Source organism: Aspergillus eucalypticola (genome assembly GCF_003184535.1).
Source record: "Aspergillus eucalypticola CBS 122712 chromosome Unknown BO83scaffold_23, whole genome shotgun sequence".
Classification (NCBI taxonomy): domain Eukaryota; kingdom Fungi; phylum Ascomycota; class Eurotiomycetes; order Eurotiales; family Aspergillaceae; genus Aspergillus; species Aspergillus eucalypticola.
In genome coordinates this window covers 122,176-145,743 of record NW_020290297.1, presented here as the reverse complement: position 1 = coordinate 145,743, position 23,568 = coordinate 122,176, and the positions used below count along the sequence as shown (strand labels likewise).

At 48.5% G+C, this 23,568-nt stretch overlaps 7 protein-coding genes across 7 annotated transcripts; 4 read left to right on the top strand and 3 right to left on the bottom strand.

The window, feature by feature from the left end:
- Positions 1-323: 323 nt before the first annotated feature.
- BO83DRAFT_439652 (uncharacterized protein) lies at positions 324-1,403 on the bottom strand (the record flags this gene model as incomplete). The annotated part of the gene is made up of 2 exons (XM_025536193.1): positions 324-1,290; positions 1,354-1,403. The coding sequence occupies 2 exons, from the start codon at positions 1,401-1,403 to the stop codon at positions 324-326; spliced, it is 1,017 nt and encodes a 338-aa protein (XP_025385223.1).
- A 1,985-nt stretch (positions 1,404-3,388) lies between these two features.
- Positions 3,389-4,286, top strand: BO83DRAFT_343447 (DUF1772 domain-containing protein). Its single transcript, XM_025528691.1, has 2 exons — positions 3,389-3,628; positions 3,684-4,286. Exons 1-2 carry the CDS (start codon positions 3,550-3,552, stop codon positions 4,148-4,150), a joined length of 546 nt encoding a protein of 181 aa, XP_025385222.1. The 5' UTR covers positions 3,389-3,549; the 3' UTR covers positions 4,151-4,286.
- A 5,762-nt stretch (positions 4,287-10,048) lies between these two features.
- Positions 10,049-14,183, bottom strand: BO83DRAFT_419361 (type I polyketide synthase; the record flags this gene model as incomplete). The annotated part of the gene is made up of 6 exons (XM_025534880.1): positions 10,049-10,517; positions 10,589-10,676; positions 10,745-10,840; positions 10,893-11,949; positions 11,971-14,007; positions 14,118-14,183. The coding sequence occupies 6 exons, from the start codon at positions 14,181-14,183 to the stop codon at positions 10,139-10,141; spliced, it is 3,723 nt and encodes a 1,240-aa protein (XP_025385221.1). The 3' UTR covers positions 10,049-10,138.
- A 485-nt stretch (positions 14,184-14,668) lies between these two features.
- BO83DRAFT_380734 (class I SAM-dependent methyltransferase) lies at positions 14,669-15,672 on the top strand. The gene has a single exon (XM_025531828.1). The coding sequence runs from the start codon at positions 14,727-14,729 to the stop codon at positions 15,417-15,419; it is 693 nt and encodes a 230-aa protein (XP_025385220.1). The 5' UTR covers positions 14,669-14,726; the 3' UTR covers positions 15,420-15,672.
- A 441-nt stretch (positions 15,673-16,113) lies between these two features.
- On the top strand, positions 16,114-16,998 carry BO83DRAFT_401226 (thioesterase domain-containing protein; the record flags this gene model as incomplete). Its single annotated transcript, XM_025533448.1, has 5 exons — positions 16,114-16,332; positions 16,388-16,391; positions 16,424-16,784; positions 16,815-16,875; positions 16,924-16,998. 5 exons carry the CDS (start codon positions 16,114-16,116, stop codon positions 16,996-16,998), a joined length of 720 nt encoding a protein of 239 aa, XP_025385219.1.
- A 70-nt stretch (positions 16,999-17,068) lies between these two features.
- Positions 17,069-19,798, top strand: BO83DRAFT_102658 (aromatic amino acid ammonia-lyase). The gene is made up of 3 exons (XM_025525870.1): positions 17,069-17,643; positions 17,706-17,812; positions 17,873-19,798. Exons 1-3 carry the CDS (start codon positions 17,504-17,506, stop codon positions 19,735-19,737), a joined length of 2,112 nt encoding a protein of 703 aa, XP_025385218.1. The 5' UTR covers positions 17,069-17,503; the 3' UTR covers positions 19,738-19,798.
- Positions 19,799-20,095: 297 nt separating this feature from the next.
- BO83DRAFT_451321 (nonribosomal peptide synthase) lies at positions 20,096-23,331 on the bottom strand. Its single transcript, XM_025536834.1, has one exon. It carries the CDS (start codon positions 23,323-23,325, stop codon positions 20,266-20,268), a length of 3,060 nt encoding a protein of 1,019 aa, XP_025385217.1. The 5' UTR covers positions 23,326-23,331; the 3' UTR covers positions 20,096-20,265.
- Between the last annotated feature and the right edge of the window lie 237 nt (positions 23,332-23,568).

The window sequence follows — 23,568 nt, the reverse complement described above, 5'->3', positions numbered from 1 at the left end:
GTCGCAACTCAACAATCTATTGAAAATGAAAATTCCCAGGTATCACAAAAATATCCATAATAGACCCGCTATGCATGATAAAAAAAAAATAGAAAAAAATAAAAAAAAAATATGCAATCTCCAAGTGATAGTAATGAATACCATCGGAGCGGAGAATTCTGTAAATCCCGTGTTCCTTCCTTTCCCCCAAGAAAAATAAAAAAAAGGTCCAGCCAAGCCGGACACTCCCACCCACCGACGAACTGAACAACAGATACCCCCTGAACCAATACCTCCGTACGGAGTAGACAATGGAATGATGGTATGTAGGTAGGTAGGTAGTATTACAACCACCCCTCCATCCACGCAACGTAAACCCCCAGCGTCAATACCAACGTAACCACCACCTCCTCCTCCCCAGCACCTAATATCCCCACCTCCTCCAAAAACCGCACTTGTTTCGCATCCCACCCGCCAACCCTCAGCCCCTTTTTCTCTAGTCCAGCCAGCCCCGACCGTCTGACACGTTGCTGCTGATCGGCGCCAGCTGCTCTTTCCCCTCCGATGGCACTAATGCATAGCACAAACCGGGGATTAGCATTGGCATTAGCATTGGCATCGGAGCTACTAGTGGAGTCTTCCTCCTCGCAAGGGTTTCCTGTTGTTGTTGTTAATGTATCGGAGTCCGTTGATGCCGACACCGCCGACCCCGACGCGGTTCTTGGCCTTCCTCCTCCTCCGGACTGGGTCTGGGATTGGGCTTTCCGCCGCCATTCGATGATGACGGTTTCGCCCGAGGGGGTTTTCTTCTCGCGTAGGATGAAGCGGTAGTTGCCTCGTGGGGTGCGCGTTGCGGAGTAGGTTTGTTGTGTGGTTGGGAGGTAGATTTCGTCTTCTTCTGTTGTAGTAGTAGTAGTAGTTGTTGTTGTTGTCGTGGCTCCTTGTGTGGTGGTGGTGGATTTCTTGGGGTTGGGGTTTGTGTTGTGGTTGTTGTAGATTACGCCCGCGGCAATGGGGTAGGTAGTACTTGTACGTGCTGATGATGATGATTTTGGTGTTGAGGTGATGTCGGTGTAAGCGTCGCTCTGCAGGATGTAGAGATCTCGGCCGTGGATTTTGCGCGGACAGTTTGGGAGAGATTTCCCTTGTCGTGGGGGTTGGTAGATTTCGAGAATGGGGAGGGCCCGTTGTCGGTTTGAGGTTATTGAGAGTTGTTGGATTTGGAGGAGGAGACGCGGGGTGAGGCGGAGGCAGGGGGAGGATTTGGGAGGGGGGTGGGCGAGGGGGAAGGTGTGTTTGGGGGTTTTTGTTCTGTTTCATCATTTATTAGAGTTGGTTATGGTGTTGATGATGTATGTGGTGGTTTGGATGTACCTTGTCTGGCTGGAGATGGAGCTCTCTGCGTCGCTGTCTTGGGTGGACATTTTGTATTTGTATACTACTACCAGTACTGGTGTACGGGTGGTAGTTGAAGGAAGGAATTGTCAAGGATAGTATAGATAGTAAGTGGTAAAGAATGATTTCAAAATCATCACTTCAATGAGAAAAGTCCGCATATTTATTACTCACACCCCATTCTCACCCAGCCCTGTCGGTCTACTACTATCTCTGCATAGATCGTATTCGTTCCCATCGCACGGGGCGCCGATCCAGGCACTAACTTTCTACGTACCATCTTACAGGATGCAGAGAGAGTGTGTATGAGGGTGTGACCAACTAACTAGTCTTGGTTGAAACCCACTCATCACACGAAATTATTTTCACCGTTCAAGCTTATTCTTTTTTTATAGCCTTGGCGGGGCGGGGCCATGGACTGGGCTGAAGGGAAAAAAGGGAACGAAAAGGACGGAAACCAAGATGCAAGTTGAATTAATCAAAGATTCAGCTTGCGTTCGGGACATCTCATTCGTTGAGAACTTCCCCCGGTGGGGAAATTTCTTTGCGACTCCCGGCAGTAGAAGATGAGGTGAAATGATTCCCGCAACAAATTGGGGTATCGGATACGGATACGATCGCTGCCGAGGTATTTGCGAATCTCCGATTAGTTGGTTATTATTCTTCTATAGTTAACTTGGTTATAGGACTCGGGATTGGATTGGCTGGTTAGATCGGGGAGTTGGGTGCAATTTTCACCGGATCACGGAGTCAACCACTCGCAGCCCCCTTGTTCAGTCCCTTTCTCCTCTTCCTCCTCCTGTTCATGGGTGGTTGCAGATGTAGTAATGTTGTCGGTCGGGCAGCGTCCGAGCTAGACTATCTTCCGTATTCGTTTTCTAGTCAGTTCCGGGGATTAGTCGTTTGGAAAGTCTTGGCCGACAGAAAGAGGCGGTGTTAAAATCCCTGATTGATGGTCTCCGTGGCAAGGCTGTGGCATCCTGTCAGACTGTCAGATTCCTTTGTTTTGAGTTTGTAGGAGGAGCTTGCATTGCTGGGACGGTCAGGTGTCTGACAGTCAGCCTTGTGAGGCTTACATAACGACCTGCGAAGTACTTACTCTATTGGGACTAGTTTGGACACAGTAAGATCCTGGAAGTTTCGGGCGCAACTTGGCTTGTATGGGAAGGATTCTCTGCTTATGCTGCGGGAGACTAGAAACGTGTTTGGTGATTACTATGGAGTAGATAAACACGTTGTTCTGATGATTTGATCGATATGGAGAAATTGATTGGTCTTGTTATGTGCTGCGGTTGGCGATGCTCTTTGACTACTAGTACCTTATGGTTGCTGACCTACAGAGCACTCGATTACTCTGGATCAATTCTGCCCCCATTATCCTATTCGCTTCCTCGCAAAGGGTACTCCGTACTCCGTAGAAATTGATCAGATAAACAGATATCAGAGACATTATTTCTCCATGGACCAATCATACACCCTGGCTGGTCGAGATGTTGAAGCATCGCGAAAATCCACTTCTATTCATCAAGACGTGTCGGCGTGTTGAAATCTAATCTGATGGTATGTATGTAAATGTGAATGTAGTGTTTCAATGTTGTGGTGTTTGGTTGACTTTGTAGTGTTTGGTGTTTAGTGCCAACAGTTGCCGAAGGGGAAAGCACAGGGGAGATAGAAAGTGCGACCGAACGGATTATTATATACTCCACTGTCCCTTTCTATACTGGACCCTCACAATAAGTATTAGTATTGTACATTGGAGACAATAGTTTCTCTAACCAGGACTACTGGTCTGAGCTGCATCTACACAATGATATGATGAACATCACGGACTCCAAAACCCACCCGACCGGTCCAAAACCCGCCAAAAGCCGAGCATCCACAGTGTTCAACCAGTCAACTTCTTTTCACTAACCATGCAAGGAAGAATGCGGGGCGAGAAACCAGCAATGGCCTGACTCGCTATCTATCCTGCATACTATCGCAGTAATCAGGTGGAAGCTGCAACCGCCATAACAAATTTACAAGTCTAGGCCTTTAGGCAAATATTTAAGCTCACCGATGGCATCATGACTCCACATATTCAGTAGCATTCATATATAAGCCACATCACCCTCATCCATCCACTCTAGGCATTCCTTACCACCCATCTCACCACCTACATAATACCACTACACCATGTACACAACAGACACCCTCCCAACAAGCTTCTGCATAGCCCAAGCAATCGGCCTCAGCGGCGCCGCTTGGCTCTCGGGTACTACTCTCCATTCATCCTGAACCTAAACTCTCGCTAACAATAGAATATGCAGGAAACATATTCTCTCTATCCCTAATAACAATTCCAGCTCTCCTCCAATCCCACAAAGAGCACAGGATTCCCCTATCAACAATCACCAAACAATGGGCCCTCGTCTATGAAAGGGGCAAGAACCGCGCTCCCCCGATCGCTCTCTTCACCGCCACCACCCTCTTGTATTTGTCCTGGGAGACGAGAGCACAGAGCACATTGGCAGCGATTGCACCACGGGGAGCTACCACTACGTATGCGATCGCTGCTGCATTGACGATTGCCATTGTGCCGTGGACTATTCTGGCTATGAAGGGCACGAATGATGCTTTGATGGAGAAGGCCAAGGTGGGCGTACAGGAGGAGAAGGATCTTCAGGAGGGCGAGAGGGTGTTGGGGTTGTTGAATAGGTGGGCGTTGCTTAATGGTGCCAGGGCTATGTGGCCTCTCGCTGGGTTTTTGGTGGGTTTGTTGGCGGTTGTGCCTTGATTTAATTGTTATGGGTATTGTAAGTTGAGAGATAGGAAAATGGGCGTTAATGGGTATTGTATGATTATATTGTGAAATAAGATGATGCATCTTATATGTATAGGTTCTTAAATGGTGGCATAACATTTTTAATGGCAATTGTTCGGTAATGTCGTCACTGATGAATAGTATCATATTCCCGGCTGCGAATTATCGGCTTATCACTGCCCCGGAAGTTATATATTGTACTACCACTAGTTGCATTGATCTTGAGCAATAAATCTTCGGGGAATCTGCAAAAGTCGGGGTATTCACAATCCAGTTAGTTGTTAAGGTACCTGTCCCGGATGGGAGTATATGCTTCTTACGAGGAATATCCATATTCACGACTCTGAAAGCACAGTCAATATATCATTCAATACGTGCCGCAAATGCAAGCTTCACCAGAGCTAATAGGCAATGGGCAACATTCCATGTAAGCCCCCATCATTCCCAGTCAACTTCCGTAGCATAAATACCCATTATCTCCCCCATTCAGACCTTCTTCTCTATCTCCATCTTCATACTTTCGCCATTTCCACCCACATTCCCTTTCCAAATCTTCAAGAAAGAACATTGCAACACTAATCATACGAAAGCCCTCAGAGACAAACGCATATCGCATGCTCTAAGCATGCTTACATACCAGTATTACTCTATCCAAGAATGGAGAAGGTGATATAGCCACTATACAGTGCCAAGCAAAATGCCTGGGACATCGACCACGCTTCCAATCTTGCAATTGCAAGAGAACAAAAATCGTCTAGACAAATAAAGACACAAAATGATGAGATGCTCATTCTGGCTCTGACCAGCTCCGAAATCGGGGAATCGAAGAAATGCTAGAGGCCTCAATAGTAGTAATTGACTATTGCTACAAAACTCTTCGTCGAGAAAGATATGATGGCTTCTCGAATTCATAAACTATTAATGACTCCATCCATGGCTTGCTGGACCTAGAAATGGTTGCCTCAACAAAACGCGTGGGTATCGTGAGCCACTTCCAGCTCACAGTCAGTATATATACACTGATAGTATCGAATCCTCCACGGTACCTTGTTACGCAAAGCAGTGAATGCTATCCACGCCGGGTTCGAGATTATTTGAGCACTTGAGAACAAATGCGGGACAAGAAAAGATACTATCGACTCATGTGGGCTTTCTCCAACAAACGTTACCCTCCCATCGCCTGTTTTGAAAACTATAGATTGAACAATACTTTATTATCATTGGGAGAAGGAGTGTATTTGTCAAAGTCAGGGGACATTTTCACCTCCGCAGAGACTCAAGATACTGGCAGAATTCTGACTGCTTGGTGCAACTGCGAGAAATCAACTCGTGTACAATCCCAACGGAAGAAGGGAAGAGAAAAACGTCGGATTCTGGATTTCCCAAGCAGCACAGAAAGAGGGATTACAAATGAGTGATAATGATGGAGTCGTCCTTCTTCATCCCTCCATATCAAGCGAGAGACGCAGCAGATAAGCTAACGTGCGCACGTGAAGGGAGACATGTCCTTGCTTCTGCTGTCTGACAATCTATCCGTTCGTGCACTATATGTCCTCAAGCCTCTAGCATAACGGGAGCTTCCGTAGTGGTTTGAGTAGCGCCACATCGTGGAAAAATCTCAGAAACTGGCTGCCTGGAATGGAAGCCATATATATATCCTGAAAGGGGACAGAATTACGTGACGTTTGGAAGAGGATAGGGCAAGTATACAGGTCGATAGAGGCAAGAAAGCTACAAGCAGTCTGTCTATGGCTTTGAAGGAGGACCCAATGATGGAAGATACAGCCTACAATCCTAGCGACAGCTGCATACGACAACGAGCATAAGAGGAAGTGGTATCTCCTACCCCTTGCCTAACCTCGCACGATCGAGATACCACTTTAGCAAGCTAATGTACGAATTTGGGGAATATTGAGGGTTCAAAGCTCCTCTTCAGTCTCATTGTCGTGACCGTCACTATTACTACTCCGCGGAAACCTCAGCGAGCCCTCAGGATCTCAATTATATAGGCGAGCAGGATATCATTGATATTGGGTGTATGCACTGACAGTTCTACTGAGAACCTGGGAGTCTCTACTCTTCAACAACTGGACCTTGATAAGGTCATCATATAAACCTCTGTACTTTCTCCATACCTATCGGTGGAACCACAGCCAAGGAATACAGGTCATATCGATACGGAGACAGTTGTGAGCCCTAGCCATGGGCTTCCGGGTCGTGGCACTAGACGAGTGTAAAAATAACAGATAAGAGATGGGCAGAAATGTGTCCCATCATAGGATCGGAGAAAGCAGTCAACCTTCGGCGGCCGCTACGTGAAACAGCTACTGTGCTGTCGAGTGAGTCGCGCGGTGTAACCAAAATAAGATGAATTCGCTTAAGAAAGCCCTACATCAGATTGTGGGGTATTCCTCCACTCGTGCGTTCGCCGTGGCTGAAATGGAGAGGCTAATCTGCAGAGAATCAGGCAATGAGAAATTGATGTTCGCAAAATGGGATTCCGACGAGGCAAATCTATCGGGATAGAAACATGACGAGAACTGAATTGAGACGAGACAATGCTAAGAAAAGTGGAACCCGATGAGGCCATGCCACGAAAATAAAATGAAATTCAGGCATGGTAACCATAGAATGGAAATCCTGACTCTCGGAATTCATTGATTCGATCACTTACGCGGGCTAATTACACGGTGTTAGCTGCACCAGGCGTGATCAGCACCACGATCAACTGCCTCTTATGTTCTCATACTAGTTACTGATTTGATATAGCATCCAACTGGATGCCAATCAGCAGTGTATCCAGCATTCTCACATCAGAAAGATTGTAAGCAGAATGAACACATGATGTGGTGGATGCAATTCTGACCTTACATTACCCAACTGTGGATCGAATGCGATCTAATAGACCCAAGAAATTCCTCGCTATACCCTGCTTTCTTCTATAATGAGGACCTTAAAAAAAAAAAGCAATCTCAGCGAGCGCCTCCGTGAACGTCGCTTGATGCAAGTATTGTGATTTATGTTGGACCATGCTATTGCAATCATTGGTGACTCGTCACTTTATATAGCAGACTGCCAGATCAAAAACTGATACTGTCGAGAAACAGCGACTACTTTACACGCGAGCTATCATCGACCATTATACTCTTCACCGAGAGGGACCCTCAAAATGTTGCTCCGTGGCTGTTTTGCAAAGCCGTAAGCCCAAGCCCCAGTCCATATCGTGTCTACCGGCATGATCAGTGACATAGACTGCTCTTGGTGGCACAAACCACGCGGGGATTGTGGCAGCTTGTCCTAACCTCCGTTGGACCAAGTTTGCTAAAACTGGATACGGTCAGGTTTATTTCATGAGTACTAACATCGTCCCTTCAGCCGTTGGGTATACGCCTATTGTCAGACTTTTGACAAGGAATCAACATGCAAAACGCCCAGCATGTGTGCATCCGGGGTGAAAAAAATTAAAAAAAAAAAAAAAAAAGCCCCCGAGTTTATGATTAACTTTTGTGGAGGAAGTTGGACCTTTGATGGACTTATGGACTCACAGACTACATATTCTGATGCGGAGACGCCGAAAACGAGTCGAGGTGGTTTGGTGATCCTCGAAGCTCAAGTGTATTCGAGGACGTTGGACTAGCTCAAGTCGTAGCTTATATAGGTGAGTCTAAGGAATAAGAATACGTTTCACGTTATCATTTTTTGACCTGATTAGGCATTATACACAAGGCAGGTATCGAGGGGGAAAAAAAAAAAATAAAGATTAAATAAGGACTTTGGTATTTCTAGAGGCAGGTATCGACTTTCTTGTCCTTTGTGAGTCACAAGACTTGATATAATAGCATCTGCATCAAGGCGAACACGGCTGGGCTTCACACTACCCTTATGGCGGATACGAGATCGCTTTTAGGCTTCTGGGCTCGTTGATTTGTCGACAACCCTATTTTCCCGCTTTTTCGGACTGTCTGTGAGGCTGCCTGAAGCATGCGGAATTATTTCTGGCCCGGGTGATACTTTGGACGAGCTCAATGGTGACATGGATAAATAGGGAAATTAGCAGAACGGTGCTTAGTCTATGATGTTGGACTCTTCAGCACCTTTAAGATGCAATATAATATTGTAACGAATTATATGTCACATCTAGAGTGTATTTACCGATAAGATATCAGCCAAAGACCAGAATCGAGAATATGCGACCGTGACAGGTGTGTAACCATGGGTCCTCGTTCTAGGGAGCAATAATGAATGACCTATGTTCCTTCTCCCCTCCAAAGCTAAACCTAATTTAGCTATTAGACACAAGAGTAATATATGCGCTTCCCTACTCAAAACTACAAAGCAGCACTTGCTTCAAGTATCTGAAGTTCAACTGAGCCCATCCCCAATATCTCCATATCCTGTGGGTCACTTGTAGATAGTAGTCAAGACATATGATTGGACACATCACGTGGTGATCTACATTTTTAGAGCCGTCGTCCTGCAACACTGTGCATTAGTGCATTGTTCAGAGCCATCCAGTCGGCCCATGCATTAGTGGCATGTTTTAGAGCCATCGTCCTGCAACATTGTGCATTAGCGCCATATTTAGAGCGACTGCCCTGCGACTGTGTGCATTAATGTCTGTATTAGAGCAATCGCATTGCAACACCGTGCATGAGTTCCAGTTTTAGAACCATTCTGATTTCTATATGCAGTCTACATGAGTTCCAGTTCTAGAACCATTCTATATGCAGACTTGTGTATGAGTGCAGCTTTTAGAGCCATCAACCTGCAACACCGTGCATTAGTTCCATATTTTAGAGCCATCAACCTGCAACACCGTGCATTAGCTCTATATTTAGAGCGACTGCTTTGCGACACCGTGCATTAGTTTCATATTTTAGAGCCATCAACCTGCAACACCGTGCATTAGTTCCATATTTTAGAGCCATCAACCTGCGACACCGTGCATTAGTTCCATATTTTAGAGCCATCAACCTGCAACACCGTGCATTAGCGCATTCTCCAACATGGTCTGTGCTGAGGCTGACATGCATGTTTGTGCTACCCTATACGTAGTGTAATTGGCTACTAGACCTATCTTGCTCCATATCTCCATGCACAGTCCTGCATAAATATTGCTTCTTGAGTAACCACAATATGGCCTAGTATGCAGTGTCCGTGTGTGAAGTGGTTTGGATGTGATTGGTCTATCTGGTCAAGCCACCTGCACGGGCTTGCATGATTACTATGGCGTTGTTCTCCTGTAGCCGGTGGTCTGTGCGTAGGTAAGGATCCCATTTCTCCGTACTCCGTAGTGGGCTTGAAATAAGATAATTTGAGAGGTTATATTTCGTGCTATATAGTTTGAGTCCAATAATTATCAAGTACATACGACCATAGGGTGTGGAAAACAGGGCTTCCCGTCCGCTCAGCCGTACTTAAGCCACACGCCGGGAGGTTAGTAGTTGGGTGGGTGACCACCAGCGAATCCCTTCTGTTGTATGTATTTTGCTTTTTATTCTTCTTTCTTTTTTTACATAAAGAACGAAGACAATCAACCTTTTTATGTCATTGCGGAATTATGTGCGCCTTTGTTGTGGGAGGGGTAGTGATGGGGCAAATAAAAACGCTGTACCCTGGAACACTATATGTAGGGTAAGCCCTGATGTCAAGTAGTATAATCATCATTTCCATCGATCCTCTCAAGTTCTTGCTTCCTGATTTTGTATAGATCGTCACGGCATGAATATACACATATATATACGTAGAGTGTATTCTGCCAGTGATCTTATATCTGTTAACCAAACTGATAAAACACAATGAGTTGCATCATCCACTGACGAGCCACTTAGAGATAGTATATACCCGAGATCCATATAGACAAAATCATCACAACATGAAACAAACAAAAGCAACTCAACCAAATAGTAGAACCAACAGCGTCACCATCGCAGATTAACCAGACCCACTCAATCAATGGCACTAAACCACTACAGACACCCTCCCCCTAACCCCACCAACATCCTTCGTCTTAAACCTCGCCAACAGCCCTGCCAACGTATCTCGTCTCTCATTCATGCTCGCCAACTTCCCCCTCTGATTCTTTCCACTGACAGTCCGCGGGATCCTCTCAACGAAGAACACGCCCCCATCCAACGCCTTATACGCCGCCAACCGCTGACGTGCAAAATCATACACCTCATCGGAACTAACTCTAGCACCGGGGGCTCTAGCTCGGACGACATACGCGCGGGGAGCCTCCGAACTTCCATCCGATAGACAGGTGCCGATGACTGCGACGTCCGCAATCAGCGGGTGTTGGAGCAGCACGGCTTCAATTTCGGCAGGACAGACTTGGTATCTGGTTTCATGAGTGTGTGCGTCAGTCAATGGAATAGAATGTCAATAGGGAAAGGAAGGGAATGAACGTACCCCCGCACTTTAATCAACTCCTTTGTCCTGCCCACGATAAAATACTCCCCATTCTTGATGTAGGCCACATCGCCCATATCGAACCACCCTTCAGCGTCAACCATGGACTCATTACGTCCCAAGTATCCCGTGAATAGACCAGGCCCTCTCACATACAGCCATCATCCTTGACCACTTCAGCACCAGACACAAGTCTTGCCTCCCCCCCCCGCAGTGATAGGTCCAATACTTCCCAAATCACCTTGTCCTGATCTGCCATTGGCAGGGTAGCGTTATTGGAAGACCACCCCACACTCTGTCATACCCCAGACTTGTCCGGCACAGGCATCCGGATGCAACAAGTCCTGGAAGGCAGACATAGAGGCACGATCGATAGGGGCACCAGCAACGCCGATGTATCGGAGGGAGGAGAGGCGGGTTTTGACATCCTGAGTGGGAGGTGCTTGGTTAAGCATGTGCACCATGGCAGGGACGAGGTAGGTTTCGGTGATTTGGTACTGGTGGACAGTGGACAGGAAGAGAGGGAACTGGAAGTCACGCAGGAGGTAGAGAGGTTCGCCGTAGCGAATGGGGAAGAGGTGTGTCCAGAGGGAGCTGAAGAGGTGGAAGATTGGAAGGAAGCCAAGAAGGGGGTGGATGGGATGCTGACGATTGATGCGTGTGCTCGATAGATGTGGGACGGCCCAGTACCTTTGGCTATGGTCCCATGGATATGTGGGAATATCAACAAGATAGTTCAACTTCATAGACGGCGAAAAGAGCCGGATGTATGATAAAACATCCAGAGTTTCGGCTCTTAGGTTCGCCCAGAAAGAGCCCACCGCGAGTGCCAAGGATTTGATACCACCAAACTTGCGATTAGCCATCTCAAAGTAAGGAATATCGGCTTCGTCAGGTTTGATGGCTGACAAGATTTGCATGGTGGGTCCTTGAAGAGCAGCATGGGGTCCCACCTCTACAATGGCATCCAGTCCTGAGAGTTCTTTCATAGCAGCTGTCAATGCCTGAGAGAAAAGCACAGGGCGAAGCATATTATTACTCCAGTACTGAATGTCAAAATTATCCATAACTTGGCCCTCGAAAACACTCGAAAACCACTTCGTGCCGGATACACTTTGGCGCGCCTGAATCTGGCACTGTTTCATGGACTGAACATATGGATCAGCACAAGGGATCATATGGCTAGAATGATAGGCCGTATCAACACGCAAACGCCGTGCAGAATAGCCGAGGCTCTCTATGATCCACTCCAACTCAGTGATCAGGTCACTGTCGCCTGAGAATGTGACACTGGTAGGAGAATTGAAGGCTGCCACGACAACGGTACCTGAATGGGCTGTTTCGCTACACATGGCGTCCACCTAATCCCAAGGCACACTAACTGCTAGCATAGCACCAGACTTTCCCTGAGAGCCAGCATGCTGTGCTGCCATTCCTCGCAAATAGGCGATCCGAATAGCGTCTCTTAGGGTCAGCCGACGTGCCGCATAAGCTGCACCGATCTCACCGGATGAGTGCCCAACAACTGCCGCCAATTCTATTCCAAGTGACCACAGGATGTTGACTTTAATAATTTGCAGTGCAGTACGCACTGGTAGTGACACTGCCGCCGAGTTGAGTCGAGAGGTTGCATCGGGAGCGGACAGTTCATCTAAGAGAGTAAAAGTCGGTTTGTACTCTACCGGAAGAGTATCCAGGGCCTGCTGCAGCTCCTTCATCCAACCCTGAGCTAGTGAGCATTGGGAGATAACATCTAAGCCCATTTGTGGCCATTGTGCGCCTTGACCCGTAAAAACACCTAATATTTTCTTTGACCCGGGAGTGAGTCGTCGTGTGATGGTCGCGGACATATCAGCGGAGCGTCGTTGCACCTCACTGTTCAGGGCCTCGCGAAGGCTTTCAATCGTGCCTGCAGTGAAGAATAGGCGATGGCTCAAGGTCGATCGCTTCTTGAGGAGAGAAGCGGCTAGCTCCAGCAGGTTCACTGCAGGGTGCTCCTCCAAATACTTGACGCAGTTTCGTAGGACGGCAGTGAGTGAGGCTTCAGATGCAGCTGAAAACACAAATGGAAGTATTTCTGATGTTACATGCTCGCAATTTGTTGAGGATGATGGAGCTCCTTCAAAGCTTCCCAGAATGACGTGCGCGTTGGCACCTCCAAATCCAAATGAGTTGACGGACACCCGCCGCGGAGACCCGGATGGAAGGTCTGGCCAGGAAAGTGCTTGGGTTGGGACTCGAAGATGAGAAGTGTACGGGGCCACTAGAGGACTGAGTTCGTTGAAAAGCAGGTTAGGCGGTATAATACCATGTTGGATGGCCAGTGATGCTTTGAGAACCCCTGCAACCCCTGCTGTGCCTTCTGCATGGCCTGCAACACTCTTAATGGAGCCCACGTACAAGTTGTCATCGGCAGGGGAGCTATCGTCGAAGAAAACAGAAGAAATTCCAAATGCCTCTTGCGGATCACCCGCAAGTGTTCCTGTCCCATGGGCTTCGAAAAATTGGCAGCGGTCTTCCCGGCGAAGGGGGTTCAGACCAGCGCGTGCATATGTTGAGCGAATGAGATCCCGCTGTGCCTCGCCGTTCGGCAGGGTTAGTGCCTCAGTACGACGGTCAGGATTTATACCAGTAGAGCGAATGACACATTCATTCGGGTCACCGTCAGCAACTGCGTCCTGCAGGCGCTTCAGCACGAGCGAGGCCACCCCTTCACCTCGGGCATAGCCATCCGCATGAGCATCCCACATACGACAGCGCCCTGTAGGCGACAGCATCTGCATCTGGGACTCCCCAATAAATGGATCTGGAGAAAGAATTAGGTTGCTACCCACGACAACCGCCAGCGAGCAGTCACCATTGTGTAAAGCCTCAGCCGCCAGGTGCAGTGCTACTAAGCTTGAGGAGCATGCCGTATCCAGGACAAATGAAGGTCCATGCCAATCAAAGAAGTAAGAGATTCGATTGGCAAGAATTGAGGGTGTTGTACCTATGAGTGAGAAAGGGCGCAGCATATTTGAATCCGCACCGGTAAGGAATTGGTAATAGTTGCTCATGGATCCACAATAAACTCCCGTGGATGAACCCTGCAGGTGTTGCAGTGGCAGCCCGGCCCTTTCGAGAGATTCGTATACGACTTCCATGAGCAATCGCTGTTGAGGGTCCATTGTTGCCGCCTCCGGAGGGGAGATCTTGAAAAAAGGGGCATCAAACGTCCGGATATCTTCCTGGAGAAAGTAGGCCTCAGGAGCAACTATCATGCCGGGCCTTGCCAGCTTGGTAGTAGGCATCTGCATTGAATCGGTCAAGAGGGGGCTTGGAAGCGACATCGCGCGGATTTTCCAGTAGTTCCCAGAGTCGAGAGGGAGAGGTGGCCGATCCTGGGAATCGGCAGCCTGTGCCGATGATAGCGATGGGCTCTGTTCGCGCCATTAGGAGTAACTGAAAGCTCATGATTCAGAAATATGAGGGATTTCTGTAAGAGAGTAATGAATTGCTTATAAAATCTTAAAAGTAGCTTGAAGCTTACGGGGGGCTTGTGGTATATAAGGGCATAGGCTGCGGTGATGACTTGCATCCCGAGAAGCTGACCCATGATCGATGAAGGTGGTGACAAATCTTTTGCGATACGAAAATACACACCAGCAGTACGTTCTCCATAGAATCTTCCTTCATCATGCACTTTACCTTCCCCGCTCTGCTTTTTCTTAAGCTCACCAGCGGGATTTGATACCGACCCCTTGGAGAGCCCCACCCGGGGGATATCTTTCTGTTATCCCGAAGGAGTTTGCAATAACTTCTCCGGGAAATGTAAATTTCCAGAAAAGACGCTGCCGTATGTAGCTTGATGTCAGTCAAATGCATTGTGATTAGAAGTGACGATAATGTCGATCGATATGTGCTAGGACCACCCGGGAGACGAACTCTCATCGGTAGATCGAGTGATCGACGGACGGTCAAGCTAAGACCTCGTCAGCAGGGTAATCAGGCATTTTTTCGGTTCTACTTTTGTTTTTCGCCGAGGTTGTATAAGATAGGAACTGCTCCTCTGGCCATTGTATTTAATCACTTTTCTTCAATTGAAAGTCTGCCCACTGAACAGTATACCGGAGGAGCAAGACACTTCAAAAAACCCAAAATGCCGGGCTGGGAAGTCTACTCGGGCCTAACACTCGCCACTTACGATCTTCTCGTTCACTGGTTCAATGACAATTATGTATGGCGATGTCCCTTGCCAGTTCTTAGTGCCTTTTTTGCAGCAAATGCCGGACCTCGCCATATGGACATTGGTGTCGGTACTGGGCTCTTCCCTGCAAAACATCGCGACCAGATGCGGCAGAGACACCAAGAGTGGCCTCAGAAATTGGCTCTGGTCGACATGAACCCTTCCTGCCTGCAGAAGGCTGCCGCGCGCATCGACTGTCCGAGCAAGACCGAATGTGTACGGGCTAGTGTTTTCGAGCCAATCACCATTCCAGCCGGGCAAGGACCCCTTGGTGCATCACCCAAATTTGACTCCATATCTATGATGTACCTGCTGCATTGTCTACCTCCGCCAACCGATCAAAAGGCGACTGTGTTTGCGCACTTAAAACACCACTTGACTCCGGAAGGGACTCTGTTTGGTGCCACGATCTTAGGTTATGGCGCACAGCATAATCTGCTAGGGCGTCTGACCATGCGCCTCTACAACTGGAAAGGCATATTTGGAAATACGGATGACAGCCCGGAGGTATTTGTCAAGGCATTGGAAAATGAATTCGAGGAGGTCGAGACCCATATTGTAGGAGTGGTGCTACTCTTTCGGGCTCGCAGACCCCGGTTGGCTTGAATAACTTGGTTGTAGGGCTCTGAAGTGTCTCATGTGCTTTACATTGAGGGTCCTGACAATCAAAATCTCGCAAGGGAGACCTGCATACTATTACACTTTGGTTTCTATTCGCTCAGGCCTGGATAGTGCATCAGGAATTCCGGGATGTATTGTTTTGTTTTTCATACGATTTTGTGTCCCTGAGGTTCCGATTAGCTCCCAATTTTCGTGCAACATTAGTAAACGAACATTAGCCGTCGTTCGAAGAAATCCAGTATATTCAGCTTGCTAAAATTTTATTTGCCAATAATTTCGAGCAAAAGGTCAATGATTAGACGCTGTATAAGCCCGAATCCTTCGGGCAGGCTCGCAGGGTCCCAGAAAGGAATGTAGTGAAAATCTGATTTGCCAATTTTGGATGGGGCCTGGACCTTGCGCTCGTGAGGAGACGGATAAAGCGGCTCGGGTCGCCGATCTTTCTCCAACTTGCCGATCCCTCTCGGTCTCGTATCTTCTGCAAGGTCGCAAGCTCAAATCCAACAAAGACCCGGGGCAATAGAGCAACCGGTTCGGAGTTATTATTCCCAACGCTGATGCCGACACGCAGGGCTAGTATGTGCCTCGATGCCGTCATAATGAGGGGGTGATAAGAAGGCAAGCCTTTTCTACCGGTATACTAGCACAAGCCAGCAAAATCCCTCTTTAGTCGACCGACATGGAAGAGAACCCGTGCCAAATCCAGCCAGGATCGGGAACAAACGGATGGTCCACTCCGTTGATACTTTTCCATGTGTTCCCGTATTTTCGCTTAGGCGAGCTGCACCGGCCGCTTTACGGCATCGGAAACACTCACTTCGACCACGGAGGCAAATGGGACCACGGTATTCGTCAGATGGGAGTTGTCTATTCACACTTACTTCGGTCGGGTCATCGGGTCCGGAGAAGTTATCCTGGGAGGTATGACGAAATGTTAGCGCTAACGCGGAAAGACTGGTACTAACAATGAATTGCTTTTTTGCACAAAGGATGGTCTCTGGGCGGCTGTGTTGCTTTAGAAGTTGCAGCTCGACTAATGAAACTTCCCCAGTACACGGTGCAGGGTGTTATCATGATCAACAGTGTCTTTCCGACTATCAAGGTCACAGACAAGTATCCCCGCACGATCGCTGATGTTGCTGCCAGCTTCCAGCTACCGGCCCGAATGTCCGATGCCCGGCGGGTACAAGCGCAGCAATGCATTCTGTACGCTCACGAGATGCAGCGTGACTGGCGACCGCCACAATTCTCGTCAGGTCTGCCACCTGCAATACTCATACGCGCAGCCGATCCGGTACATTTTGACCCCGAAGTGAAACCCCACTACATCGATCTCATCCGGGACTGGACGTACCTGGGATGAAAGGAGTACGATACGAGCTTCATCAAAGCTTACTTGGACATCCCAGGCAACCATTTTACTATATTCGATGACCAAAATGTATGATTCCCTTTGGCATTTGTCATGGCCTTGCTGATAATGCTGCAGTGTTACCAAACAACAGCCAGAATCCGGGAAGCTTGCGCAATGTTGACTGGACCGCAACAGCCAAATCCCGAATGATCGACAGTGCTTCTGCATGCAGGGATTCACCGATAGCATGAGCCCATCGAGATCGAGTCGAACTGCATATTGCATCTTGCTAGGTGATTTTCTGGGTATGAACCGTATCTGTGACACCGAGTGCTGTTGGAATTTTTGGCTTTGTGGATAGCAGTACGGGCAGTGGAGCTAAACCGGGCCGGCCTGAGAACACGAGCCGGTTTGATCTCTTATTCTGAGACACGCTTCTGCGTAGTGATAGTCTATTGATGCACCAATCCATTTGAATATTATCACAGCAAAGTGCATTCTCCCTCAGCTGGTGGCGACTGCACAGGTCATGCGGTACTTAATTAGTAGCTGCCGAGAGTTTCTCGCCGAAACGAGCACCTTGCGCTTGCCGTCAGATGCCGATAACGATCGCAAGGGATAGAAGAAGGTATATATATAGAATTTTCAGGGAGGAAGCCCGAGCCACAGTGGAGATTAAAGATCCAGAGTCGTCAAACACATCAATATACCCACCATGCTTGATAAACACATACCTGATGGTCACTTAGAGACAACAAGTGCCCACTGGAGAGACCTGAATCAACTTGTTCAGAAAGGAGAACTCAGTATCGACGGCTATAGTCTTAGTCTTTCTGATGTTGTCGCGGTAGCAAAGTCAGCCAACATCCCACTCATATAGAATCTATTTACACAAATGAGCCTAACAGCTGGGATAGGTACGGCTGCCGGCCTCGACTTGTCGAAAAGCCTGAGACGATCGATGCTATAAATGGGAGTGTTATAGCACTAGCCGAATGCCTTCGGGATGGGCATCATATTTATGGTTGGTCGAGCCTTCATAACAAATTTTAGATCCTATTAGAATTGACCAACGATCTATCAGGTGTCAATACTGGATTTGGGGGGAGTGCTGACTCACGGACGAACCAGACGACCACTTTGCAGAGCTCTCTCCTTCAGCTACTCCAAAGCGGTATTCTTACCACATCTGATACTACCAATGAAGGCCTACAACCCAGATTACAAGAGCAAAGCTCCCATTCCATGCCTTCCGAATGGGTCAAGGCGACTATGCTTGTGAGAAGCAATTCAGTTGCCCGCGGCCATTCGGCCGTGTCACTGCCCGCAATTAGTGCAATCTTGCGGTTGATTCGTGATGATGTCATCCCTGTAATTCCTCTTCGGGGAACTATTTCCGCATCAGGGGATCTCATGCCCCTCGCATACGTTGTCGGGGCGATTGAAGGGAGTCCCGGGATCTATGTGCGTGTCAAGGACGGGTCGGAGCATCATGTTGTCACGGCTCAGAAGGCACTGCAGATAATTGGTGCTAAGGGTGTCACACTGGGACCCAAAGAGGGCCTTGGTTTGGTTAACGGCACAGCCGCTTCGGGTGCTCTTGCCGGCTTAGTGCTCTATGAGGCGCACCAGCTGGCCGTACTTGCGCAGGCAGTTACTGCCCTTACAGTTGAGGCCATACAAGGGAGCACAGAAAGTTTTCATCCTTTTATCGCTCGGGTGCGTCCGCATCAAGGCCAAATTGAAGCTGCGGAAAACATTTTGTCCCTGCTGAAAGGCTCTCTACTTGCCAGGGGAAGTAGTACCGCCCAAACTAGGACGGGACTTGTCCAGGATCGTTATTCCCTCCGAACAGCCAGTCAATGGATTGGACCCCAACTGGAGGATCTCCTTCTCGCGGATCGGCAAGTTCAGGTTGAACTCAATTCAACGTCGGATAACCCGCTTATTGATACGGGCTCGAAGACCTTCTACACGGGAGGTAACTTCCAAGCAACCTCGATTACTTCAGCAATGGAGAAGACCCGACTTGCGTTGCAAATGTTCGGGAAAATGTTGTTTGTTCAGTGCAACGAGATGATCGACCCCAACCTGAACAATGGTCTGCCCACCAATCTAGTCGCTGACGACCCCAGCCTATCCTTCACTATGAAGGGGGTAGATATCAACATGGCGGCCTACATGTCTGAGTTAGCGTATCTCGCAAACCCAGTTAGCTCCCACGTTCAGACCGCAGAGATGCAGAACCAAGCTCTCAACTCACTGGCATTTGTTTCAGCACGATATACCATGAAGGCGGTTGATATTGTGTCAATGATGGGCGCGTGTGCACTATACGTCGCTTGCCAAGCCCTCGACCTACGTGTCCTGCAACTCCGCTTTTTTGAGAGGCTTCAGGGTGCTGCTAGAGATATCGCAAACGAAGCTTTTGGGAAGGTGCTTGAGCCACATGAAATAGACAAGGTAGCGGATCATCTTTCCGAAGCGTTCCAAAATTCTTGGCCATCGACTTCACGTCTCGACCTAACCGATCGCTGCAAGCGCGTGGGCGAGATGTTCGTCCCCGTGCTTTTTGAGGCTCTTTTGGAGATTGTCCCACTAAATCGGCAGAATTCCGATCTATTTACAGCAATTTATGCATGCAAGATGATGAGTGTCCTCAAGCTTGAAGCTGTTTATCGAGAGGTGTTCGCCGAATTTTGCACTCTGCAACCAACAGCCGACTTCCTCGGAATAGGGACAAAGGAGATCTATACGGCCATTCGACATGACCTTCAAATCCCCTTCCACCAGGGGTTCGTTGAACACCCCTCGGCGAGCCAAAATGATTTGCCAGAGACGATCAATGGTAGAGCCAAGAAGACTGTTGGGGGGTGGATATCAATTGTATATGAAGCTTTGCGAAACGGTACACTGAGTGGCACACTTCTAAATTCATTTCAGCAATAGACACCGGACAATATTGGCATAATGGAAGCGGGTATAGCCCTTTCAACAAGGTCAAGGGATGACACCAGCCTTTGATCCTACTCGAGGGTTACCAGCATCCTGGACACTTGATACAGCAAGACTCATAGATCATATTCGTCGCTTAAGAGCCTTAGATAGCCAGCACAGGTACTTGAGAGAATGATAATGGCTGTAGTGATTATATTGATATTCAAATTTGTAGGAGTGTAGTTGTCAAAAGTCAAGACTCCATTAACCGGGAATGGATGGAGATGGTCGTGTGGTCAAACGCGTACCACTTGCTTTTTTTTTTGGCGTTTTCTTAAGAACCGCTACCGGGTTTCCGATTTGCCCATATCCCACAGTCACCGCATTAGATAGAGAAGACTGCTCTGGTTGCGATTGAGTATATAATGTAAAGGTACATCCAGGATGTAGACATTTGACTTCAGCGAATCCTTCCCAATGTATTCACAGTACTATCATTCAAACCTGTTCCCCTCATCTAGACGGCCCTCACAATGACGGTCAAGAGGTGAAAGCTTCGCGTTTTTCCCAATTTTCGATGAACTGCTTCAGCAAGTTTGCGTCAAGAGCAACATACTTGATGTCCGGTCGGTCTTGCAAGGCGCGTATCGTGTTCGTCGGATCATACACAGGAGTATTTTTGCTTGTCTGCAGCCGGCTTAAACCCTCATAAACAGGCTCGTCAAGCAGGGGCATCATGGATTCCAATACATTTCCTGGAGAATCACGTATTCTCTCCACCCACTCCCTATAGTCGACCATCTTCACGGGGTAACCGATATCGCGCAGCATGGTATACTTCTGATCGTGACCGATCGACAGAGACCTATCTGGTGGCACAATATGATACGAGCGACCGAGATTGTCCCGACTGGATGCAATATGCAGAATAGCCTCCGCAACATAGTCGACTGTCACATAATCCAAAAACTGGTCGGGAAGATGGGGAAAGCAACCGCACTGAATGCTGCCCATAATCAACCGGGAGAAATAGTCTTTCTCGTTGGCAAGGGCGCTTTTACTGTGGCCGATGACAAATCCGGGTCTGTATATTGCGGTTGGCAGACCGCTAGCACGCGCTCGGCGAACGATCTGTTCGGCGACAAATTGGCTCGCCGCGTATCCGGTATCATAAGGGAGGGCATTGAGGTGTGGGTCCAGCGACTCATCCTCGTACACGCGGTCCACCTTGTTGATGTATCCAGTCACAGTCCAGACGTCAATCGACGAGACGTAATGAAGAGATTTGCGACGACCTAGCATTGCGGCCCGAATAACGTTCCGTGTACCTAGAACATTAGGCACATGGTGCGCCTCGTAAGGCTGGCACCAGTTGACCCGTGCACCGACGTGGAAGACAACGCTTGCCCAATTTATGAGCCATCTGAATTGTTTCTCCCCAAGCCCGAGAGTCGAATCTCCCATATCGCCGTGCAGGACCATGATCTTCTGGGTTGTTTCCCGTCGATCGTCCCAGAGATTGTACTTCTCAAGCGTTTTCTTGACTCGAGTGCTGGCATCGACGGCATCCTTGCCGCGGGCAAGGCAAGCAATCTTGTGTACCGATGGCATGGATAGGAGCCCATGAAGTATATGTGCACCAAGGAATCCCGTAGCACCGGTGAGAAACACGCGACCTTCGCCCTTGGAATGCCAATCAGGGGGGAGGAGGTCAGACCCTAAGTCTTTGGAATCCTCCACGCAACGCTCTAGGCTGAATTGCGCGCTATTGCTATTTGAGCTATTCATGCATTTTGCAAGTTGTTCCATTGTTGGATTTTGATGGAGCTGAGCCAGAGTGATGCTTTCTTTATAGTCCCGTTTGATCATACCGACGAGGCGAGCTGCTTGAAGAGAGGTCAGTCCTCGGGAGAAAAAGTCGTCATTCATACTGATCTCCGATTTGGGGAGAAATCCCTGAAGTATCGACAAAAGCCATTGAGCTATGTCCTCCTTTCCCTCACGATCATTCGTTCTTGTGGTCTTGGTTATATTGTTTTTGGGATGGCCTCCCTCCTTTCGGTGGTGTGGTTGCTCTGTATCACTGTGCGGTTGAAGCGCCTTCTTATCAACCTTTCCATTCTGGGATAAAGGTAGCCTTCGCTTCATGTATATCGTGCTCGGCACCATATATTGGGGCAAACTCTCTTTCACCCATTCAATCAACTCGTCAGAAGTGACTTGATTATCCCAGTTGGATGGAACCACGTAAGCTTCAATATACCCCGAGCTGCTTTCTTCAGGGATATATTTGGCAACGCACGCGTGAACCTTTGGATGTTTCTCAACACAGCATGATATATCCCCTAGCTCCACTCGGTACCCCGAAATCTTGACTTGGTCATCAGATCGGCCGATAAACTCAAGGACCCCACTCTTGTCTCTCCACTGAGCAAGGTCGCCGGTTCGGTAGACTCGGATAGGTCTATCTGACGATTCACCGGACATAGTTGCAGGAAGAGAGATAAAATGTTTTTCGTTTTCTGCATTCCGGTTAAGGTATCCTGGCGATAACTGAGGCCCCGCAATGCAGATTTCTCCAGTGTGCCCCGCCTCGATGATGGGACTGAGGTCTTCATCGAGGAGATGGATCTTCGTATCTCCAACAGGTCGTCCTATGCTCACGCGCGAGTGTCTCATCTCCTCTTTATCCAGTCGGCCTACCGTCGCAAATATAGTCGCTTCTGCAGGGCCGTAACCATTCCATAGATTCTCCGGAGGTGCGGCCTCAAGTATCTTACGCAGGGCACTGGCGCTGACCGCTTCGCCACCAATCACAACGTGGCGCAGTCCCCCAAAAGTGAAGGGTGCAGTTAACGCAATAACGTGGAACAGGGCCGTAGGCACAATCATGGTGGTGACTTTCTGTTCACGCAAGAAAGTCTGCAGCGATGGTGGATCGGCGCGTACAAGAGCGGGTACTTGAACGATAGTCGCGCCGGTGAGCAGTGTCAGCCACATCTCGCAGACAGACAGGTCGAATCCAGGGGTGATGAGGGCCGTCATCCGGTCTGAGGGTTGCAGCGGCCCGAAAGGGAAATTATTGAGAGCGTGGAGAATACTGCTGCTAAGAACCTGAATTGGCTTTGGTCGCCCGGTGGAGCCAGAAGTGAACATGATATGGCTGCGATGAGAATCTGTTCGATTTGTACGAACAGTAATTTCGTTCGGCGTGTCCAGGTCGACTTTGGCTTCGAGAACCGACTCGATGAGAGTGGGGCTCAGCTTCTGAACTTGATTGAAGTTGTCTTTATCGGTAATGATATACTTAGTGTTCAAGTCTTCCAGGATGGACTTGAGGCGATCCTCAGGCGCAGCTGGGTCGACGGGAACACAACTTCCTCCTGCGCGAAGAACTGCAACCTGGGCTACAACCTGGTGTAGTCCAGTGTTGGCCAAAATGCACACCGGTGTGTCAGGCTCAAAAGACTGTTGGTATAGTAGATCAGCAACCATGTCGGCCCGGGCGATCAGTTCCCGGTAGCTGACGACGCGGTCACTATCCACAACTGCCACAGCATCGGGGGCCGTGTTAGCCTTTTGTACCAGGTTTGCTTCCATTGGTATACGTGAAGACTTCTAAGTTGCGGGTAAATGGGGCGAAAAGTTCTAATAACTATCAGCGATAGTTTTGAAACAGAAATACCGATATCAGATGAACAGACGGAGAGGGGATTGCTTTATACCCTACCAGACCAGATTAGTGCCGAAATATGAATTTCGGCTCATCTTCAAAGCCAGCATGCAACTCTCGTCTTATCAGGATTTTAGGCAGATTGACTTGTTTTTGTTAATGTTGATCGA